Source organism: Habropoda laboriosa, unplaced genomic scaffold, assembly GCF_001263275.1.
Source record: "Habropoda laboriosa isolate 0110345459 unplaced genomic scaffold, ASM126327v1 scaffold143, whole genome shotgun sequence".
Classification (NCBI taxonomy): Eukaryota; Metazoa; Arthropoda; class Insecta; order Hymenoptera; family Apidae; genus Habropoda; species Habropoda laboriosa.
In genome coordinates, this window is record NW_017100404.1 from 357,168 (window position 1) to 365,681 (window position 8,514).

General features: G+C 48.9%; 1 protein-coding gene and 1 long non-coding RNA gene across 2 annotated transcripts in view; both read left to right on the forward strand.

Moving 5' to 3' along the window:
- The window catches only part of LOC108575380, a 127,452-nt gene extending 123,150 nt beyond the window's left edge, over positions 1-4,302 (forward strand). The window contains exon 4 of the long non-coding RNA XR_001891429.1: positions 3,844-4,302. This is a non-coding gene — a long non-coding RNA (uncharacterized LOC108575380). The remainder of the gene's footprint in view (positions 1-3,843) is intronic.
- A 254-nt stretch (positions 4,303-4,556) lies between these two features.
- Positions 4,557-8,514, forward strand: part of LOC108575352 (homeobox protein prospero-like) — a 42,152-nt gene continuing 38,194 nt past the window's right edge. Inside the window, exons 1-2 of the mRNA XM_017938123.1 lie at positions 4,557-7,377; positions 7,708-8,193. Coding sequence (XP_017793612.1) covers positions 4,831-7,377; positions 7,708-8,193 — 3,033 coding nt within the window. The 5' untranslated portion in view covers positions 4,557-4,830. The remainder of the gene's footprint in view (positions 7,378-7,707; positions 8,194-8,514) is intronic.

Genomic DNA, 8,514 nt, shown 5'->3' on the forward strand with positions numbered 1-8,514 from the left:
ACAGAGGAGTCTCTCTCTCTGGTCTCTTCCTTTTGGTCGATGGATTCATTAAAAAATTTCGATTCTCGGTGTTCCCTTTGAAATTTCATGCAAGGTCGGTACGCCGATAGAAACTGCGTGATCCGCGGTAAGAGATTAACGAACGCTTTCCTCGCCCCCAGGCTCTTTTGTGTTCCGGTCTCTTCCTTAATTACCCGACCTATAGGTGGAAGTTATCTGCGTCGATAGTTCGAAACAATGGCCACCTTAGATCCTAACCCTTTAACGATGAAAGTCTTCGGGAGAAGTCGACGTGGTTACGAGCCAGTCTTCCATTAACTTACTCTTATAATCGACAGTTAATTTTTAACGCGGTACACACATATATATATATCCTACCCTTCGTCCTTTTTTCTTTTTTTTTAATTTACCACCACAGCTCCCTTCGTTCTTACACTTTGGAAACAACTTTCTCAAACTGTTTCTCCTTCGAGGATTATACCGTTTCATTTCATCGGAATGCCCGACAGAGAATATTGAACGTGTAATAAACTGGACGAGTCGGTTCGAACCGGCGATTTTTTAATCTCGTATCGCAACCCCACCGGCATGACCTGTAATCACCCCTTCAAATCAAGTCACCTGCTTAAACGGTAAATATCGCATGACGCACAGGAAATGGCTGTTGGTGGTTCATCAGGCTGTTTTCGCCTCGCTCGAAGGTGATCGATGCGAATGTCATTGCCCATCGAAATACATGGTTTAGTAATGACAAAGTCTCGTTTGTTACTCTCCGGCTGCAGTGTTTTGTAACTCCTGCATGCTTAATCATTTCGTTACATTTCACGGGAGAATTATGGAAGCGTTAATCATAACGATACCCCGAATCATTCGAGTTTATTCACTGAAATGGACTATCCGTTGGAAAATAAGTTTTCCTCTCGACATTGTAAACAACGAAGAGCAGATAGAAACTAATTTGCCTTTCAACCCTTCCGATGCAAAGATACTCGTATCGGTCCTTACAAAACTATGCAACTTTTGTAGGAAACATAATTTTATCCAATACTTATAATTTCTTCCATTTATTTTCACACTGAACAAATAAGAAGTCACCGAAACAGTTGATTTTCGATCGTCATTTCTATTTTTCTGCCAGCGTTGAATAATAATTGTTTCCATCGAGTATACATCGAGCATCCTGTTTTAAACAGCAGAATCTATGAAATAAATCGACAATACGTTTCATTGAAATTAATTTGAAAGCGACAAAATAGGATCCATCGAACGGGGCGCATCTGCTCGATCCGGCAATAAAGTGTCTACAACAGAACCGTGAAAGTTCCTCCAATGTATCACCGCAAACACATTTCTTGCGTGCAATTAGCCCGACGTTTCCACTTCCGAGTCGAGGCGGTGGGAGAGTTCCTAAAACCATTTCCGGTGGGGTCACCTTTTTATAATGACCGTCCCACGCATGGCGGCACAGAAGGGAAGTACCGATCAAAAGTGGGAAGGACAGACATTGCTGACCCCCCTCGAAGTATTCCGTTCTTCGAGGCAGGTATGATCGTAGACGTTATCGAGCCTGAGACCATATGTCACCCTTTCAGCCGACGAACACATTCCCCCCTGTGCTGGCTAAGATAATTGCTAGGGAGTATCTCGAAACCAAGTGCCTTTCTTTACGATGAAAACACTCGAAATTAATTAAAAAATTGAACGTTCATCGTTCCAGTGTTCACGAGGCATTGACGATCAGTCACTGAAACAAGCAGGTGAACGAAAAATCCACTCGTTCCCATCGTTCCTCTTCTGTCTTATTCCACTACCTTAACTGAACTTATTTCTTTTACCAAGTACCATCTTATCTACTGTTTTCTACCCTTGATCCTAACTTCTGTATCTGAATTTTCTTCCTTTACCAGTGTACACCTGTTCCACCTTTCTACCAACACTGTCCGAGAGAAAAATGGTGAATATTATTAGGTAACTTCTGTGTGGAATAATATCGCTTGAAATAGAAGTGACAACTCCTAATTCAAATTTCATTCGGTCTCTCTGGTTCAGGTCGTTTACATCGGTTCGACGAGATACAGAGAAACAGCGGGTAATCGTTATTCAATTAGATGCATCGTCGAGGCGGCGGGAATAATCGATGAATTCTAAGCTGTGTGTAGGTTTCTCACTCTCTTCCTTGCTCGATCACGCGAACGGGGAGAGAACAGTTGAAACTGGAGGAAGCACGGTGGCTCTCGCGCGCGCGCGCGCTCGCTCGCCTGCGATATCTGGTTGAGGGAAAAAAGTACAACGATTCCGTGCTTCCACCAATTCGCCGCTTTTGCCACGTGTTGCTATATACGTATTCCTCTCTCTTTGAGCCTTCTTGTTGCTTCACGAGCCGCGCGTATATATACGTCTAGTCGCTCTCTTCGTCGATATATAGGGACGAGTGCGCTCGTGTCCTCGAACGCAGGCTGCTCGTGCGTAGGCAAACTATGGAATATGTCGGCCTATTGAGCGCAGGTGCTTTAAGCTGCTCAGCTGTTGCTTCGAATCTCATGCACATTCACGGGAGCGTGTATCGCGTTGATATTGGTGCACACTAAGCAACCCGCCGCCGTATCGGCCGTCCGCGTGCGTGCAATCGCAGAACCGACTCACGTGTTCCACCCACGCACTTATGCGTATCGGCAATTGAATGGTGGAACGATCAGGCCCTCGCTCTGCGAGCCCTGTCGTTGGTGAATGAATTCGTTGAACGGCCGTCGATTATCATCCATCGTTCAAGTTGTTCGCAGGGGACGACATCGTGGAAACACATTGCTCTCTCTATCTATCTCTCTTTCGTTTCGAACCAATTTTCAATTTTCCAACCTTAAGATATTATCGGATGTATTTGAATTTTCGAATCTTCGAAGCTCTGTTATAAGGGATGGTGACTGAGAATTTACTGTCAATTAGTTTTATTCTTTTTTGTTTTTTTTTTTGTGACCATTTACTTTATCGCAACAATCGATCAACAACAACATGCAATCACTGACAAAAAGAGTCGACTCATTGCAACCGGGTACGCTTCGAATAAGAAATTCAACGCAAGTAATTTTCTTATGGCCTCTCTTCGGGTCACCCTCGTCTTCGACAAATTCTGACGTTCGTCTATACTTTCAGTTTCTACACGAACTCCCGTACAAGATACCTGCCTAAGTTAAAACACATTATTCGCTTTACTCGCAGTCTATTCTTTGTCTTGTCGCCATGATCGATTATTAGTATTTTTAACCGGTAACACTTGCTATTCCCGCCGTTCACATTTCCTAGAGTTACGTGACGCGGTCGTGCGATGAACCGATACACTTTTCCGGAATGTATGTCTCTCCTCTGTCGAGGAAAGAAATTCTCCGTTTCTTTCGTGAAATTTCGATAATTGTCGGCAAGACGATGATAAATAACGAGTGACGCGTGGTGAAAGAGATCAAATGTGCTTTATCGGACAAAAAAAAAAAGTACACAAAATAATTCTCGTAAATGTTTTCACTTTCAATCGTAACTCTGAACATCCTGTTGCTTATTTCCAAAACTTATTTATTGGAACATTCTGTCGAAACCCTTTTTCCGTCTTTGCTCGGTTAAATCGAGCCGAAGTAAAGTTATGTCACGTAGAAAAGTGAACGACAGTCGTATATAAAACACGATGTCAGACGTTTCTATAATATCTACATAGAAACGTGGCCCAGCGTCTATATACGGAACACGTTTAAAATAAAGCGTACGATTGAACGTTTCTCGAGTTTGATATTATTTCCTTTCGAACCGGAGGCAATAACAATGGCTAATGCGTGGACACGGATGTTTTTGTTACAGACGAATAAGAAGAATCGCGGGACGGAAAATCGAGACGAGGGAGCGAGGGGCACCTAGCCCTTTGGCGAACTCGAAGGATGCAGCTCCCAGGCGGGAGCACGAGGATTCCACCCGCAAGAGCACCGGCCTCACTTCTCGTGATCATCAACGGGAGTAATATAGCATCGATTGTCACGAAGAAACGTAACAACAAACGTAAAAACAGCAGCGAAAGCGGCGGATCCGGTAGAAATAGCGATAAAAACGTAAGAAAAAACGACAGTAGTGGAAAAAACGGTGCTGAGAGGAACGAGCCGTGTCTCCTAAAGAGAAGTCGCCATCCCGAGACGAGGACGAACCGCCGACACCGAGTCACCGAGAAGCCCCAGCTGCTGGCGTCAACCCCAAGGCGGAAGGAGCGGGGCGCGGAATAGTGAAAAGAAAATAAAGAAAAATCGAGGAACGACGGAAGAAGAGGAAGAGGAAACGCGAGAGAAGGAGAAGAAGGTGAAGAGGAGGAGGAAGCAGGAGTTCGTCGGGAAGGAGAAGGTTGCCGACGTCGTCGTCGTCGTCGTCGTCGGCGGCGGCGGAGGAGGAGGAGAAAGAAGAGGAAGAAGAAGAGGAGGCGGAGGAGGGTGAGGCAGTGGCAGCGGCGGCGTCGGAGAAGGAGAAGGAGAAGAAACGAGAAGAGGAGGCGGCGGCGGCGGAGGCGCGACGGAGGAGAAAGAGGTGGAGGAGGAAAAGGAAGAAGAGAAGGAGAAGGTGACGCTGAAGACGAAGAAAGTGGAGAGGGGTGAGTGTCTGCGAGCATAGTGGGGAGGACAAGGTAGAAGGAACGAGGAGAAAAGGCGGCTGTGGTAGGGGAAACGGCGAGAGTAGAGTAGAGAAGCAGAGGCAGAGCGCGCTGAGCCACGAGGGGCTATTCGAGCGAGAAGGGGAGGGGTGACAAGGAACCCTGGCGGAGAGGGGACGCGGAGGCCTTCGGGGGGCCGACCAACCAGACGGCCGATGATGTCATCGGGGGAGGAGACCGAGTATTTCGCCCCCTACGGAGCAACTACGGAAAGCAAGCAACAGCGACTCCAGAAGAAGCAGAAGCGCACCAGACAGCGCGTGGACGCCGGCGAGCCGCGCAACAACTACTCGAGTATACCGCACTTCACCTCCCGGCCATCCTTCCACAGCGGTGATCTGTACGGTTCTATCTTCGGTGGCAGCGGACCAACACATCAGCCACAACAGCAACAGCAACCACCGCAGCAACCACCGCAGCCACATCACCAGTCGCAGCAGCAACAACAACAACACCAGCTCCAGCAACAACAAGCTGGAGCGGCAAGCAGTCAAGGTCATTTAGGTCCTAGCGCTCAGCAGCATTCCGCCCACGCGGCTTTCGGCTTCTTCGGGGCACCGGGTTACGGCCCCGCCAAGATGTTGAACGAGCTACTCGGACGACAGGTCAAACAGGCCAGTGACGCCGGTGGCTCACCGCCAGAGGGCGGCCACGGGATGACTGGTGCCGGCATGGACCCCGCTGCTAATTTGCAATCCGGTGCTGTAGTTAATTGCGACGATCCCGCCACCGCCGAACTCACGCAGCACATGCTTCGTGATATACTCCAAGGGCGGAAAATCTCCGCGCTACCGATACAGGAGCAGCCAAACAACAATAACAGTATACATAGCAACAACAACAACACCACAGCGGATCTACTTAAATCTCAACAGCAGCATCAGCAAAGTCCTCAACAGCATCAACAGCATAACAGTGATAGTGCACGTAGTGGTACAGTGCACAGTGGTGGAGAGGAGAGTGGTGATGGAAATAACGTTGTGAATAACGCGAATCACAGTGACCGTGATACCGTGATGCCCGGCGATGCTGAGGATAGCGCCGAGGACGCAGCCGCAGCCGCACGTGCCATGGAAGAGGCGTTCGCCGAAGCTGGTATGGAGCCTGGGGCGAATCTCGATGGTTCTGACTCTGAACAGAGCTTGCCGCCTAGTCCCACGCAACCAAGGTCAGGGTCCGTTTCCGTCAAGGAGGAGATGCAGGACTCGATGAACATCAAACGTAGCCCTAGTCACTCTCCTTGCCCGATCGTGCCCAAAACGGAGATCAGTTCGCCGACAACCGAAACTAAACGCGCCCGTGTCGAAAATATCGTAAGCACGATGCGCAGCAGTCCGGCCCTTCAGACTGGCACGGTAAACGGTTGCAAAAAACGCAAACTTTACCAACCCCAGCAACAAACGGTGCATCACGTTCTCCAGCACAGTATCAACGACGCTATGCTGGACGACGAGGAGGAGTTGGAGGAGGAGGAGGATCCTTCGCCGATCAGGCAAAAACGCGAGGAAAAGGATAACCTTCAGACTCAATTGAAGAATCTCCACGAACAATTAGCTGAGATGCAGCAAAAGTACAATGAGCTTACGAGTAGGATCGATTCGGACACGAGCGAAAGCATCGGTGCGCCCCTAAGTCCTCAGCCACCGCTCAAACCACCGCGACCTCATCCATCACCGTATAACGGTCTCGCGGCCCTCCCAACCGAACACCCACACGCCGCGGCAGCCGCTATGTACCACATGAGACACAAACTCTACCTCGAACAGCAAGCTCTGGAGAGAATGAAGCAGCATCAAGAGGCTGCTGTCAGGCAACAACAACAACAACAGCAGCAGCAGCAGCAGCAGCAGCAGCAGCAACAACATCAACGACAAACTTCTCCGCCACCCCCACCGAGTCAAACGCAGCAACAAAGTCAAAGCAATACCGGCCCGTCCACGCCGCAAACGCCACAAATGCAGCCAGCGAGTACACCTCTTCAGCATAAAGACTTCCAAGAGAGAATGAATGTATTTAGAGGTGCCGCGGCAGCAGCTGGCTCGACGGGTTCCCATATCACCGACGAGGACCTACAAAGTCTGTCGGATACGCTGAAAGCCGAAATCACCATGTACTTGTCGAATCTGATAGACAAGGTAGTGACAAGGATCGGGCAACAGTGGAGGTTTCTTGGGAAACAAGGCGAAGCGGCGCAAGTTGCGGCGGAGCAATTAAACAAAGATCTCCTTTTGGCCAATCAGATACTCGAAAGAAAATCACCTAGGACGAAAGTAGTAGATAGAGGAGCACCACAACCACCCGGTGGCCCAAACGGGCCACGGGGGCCCCACAACGGCGGGCCCCCTCCACCACAGTCTACGGGTTTCCCACAAATCGTTTCCATGAGAGGTAGGACCCATGGTCCTCATTCTGGCCCCACGGAAAACAACCTTAATCAAATAAACCAGCTACCCCCACACGTGGGGCAAGTTAGTGGACTATTTCAGACACCAAAGCCACCGGTGATGTACAGTATGGGTCCTATGCAGGCGCAACAGCAGCAGCAACAACAGCAACATCAACAGCAACTCGAACACCAGCAAAGAGAACAGCAGCAACGTGACCAATATTGTAATTTGAGAGTCGAGAAGAGAGAAAGCAGGGACTCGGAACAGGACGAGGCCCTTTCGCTCGTCATGACACCGAAAAAGAAACGTCATAAGGTAATTATCTTCTGTATATCTTTCGAAGGGATATCTGGTCCGTAGACATTTGTAGCGCGAAACAAATTCACTTGTTGCACTGCTTGCTGCACACACAGAGTCCAGTTAGTTACGATCGATAATCAATCCGACGAATTTTTATCACAGGAGACTGTTCGTCGAAAACGATCTTCTATATTTAACAGAGCATCGAACGAACGTTCTTTTTTCTTTTTTCCTAATTATTATTCCAACACTCTGTTATTCGATTCGAGTAAATTACACACGTATACTAGAATTAAGAAGAACAACAATCTGAATTTTACCATTGCAAGTCGATGTATCAATTAGTATTTCCCTTCGCAGGTGACGGATACGAGGATCACGCCAAGAACGGTGTCGAGAATTTTGGCGCAAGAAGGTAGCTGCTCCCAAGGAGGCAGCGAGAGTCCACCACCACCACCTCCACCGAGAACGTATCACGCGCCACCACCGATGCTGCCAGTGTCTCTGCCAACCAGTGTAGCGATACCAAACCCAAGTCTCCACGAGAGTCAAGTGTTCTCGCCATACTCACCGTTCTTCAACCGTCACGCGGGTCATGCAGGTCAGGTGCCACCCCCAGGGGCACACCACCTACCTGCGAGTCCTCCGAGTGCAGGTGTAGAAGTAAGGGATTCCCCTCCACTGCCCCATCCGCCATCTATATTGCATCCTGCCTTATTGGCGGCTGCCCAACATGGCAGTCCGGACTATGGACATCTCAGGATGGACAGCAACGATCGGCCCAACGACTGCAACCCCGACGACCTCAGCTACGACGGGATTCAGCCTACAATATCCTTTTCTAATGCTGCGTCGTTGAGAAACAAAAAAGAAAGAAAGAAGGAGAAAAGAAATATTACAGTCAACCTCGACGTCTCTGGTTGAAGAGTTGGAGAACGTCCAGGACTGTGTTCACCGAAACACCGTGCCACGCGTTTCTGTAATAGTTTACCGAACTGTCGAAGTTTCCGTTCCAAGAGGGAGTAGTATCTCCGTGGTTGTTGTGCAGGAACAACAACGCGAACGGAATCTCCGTGGACTTTGAAACGCTGGTAATATCGCGAAGGGACAGAGAGTCTGAACGTTCTCCAAAGAAAGTACGGTCGAACTTTC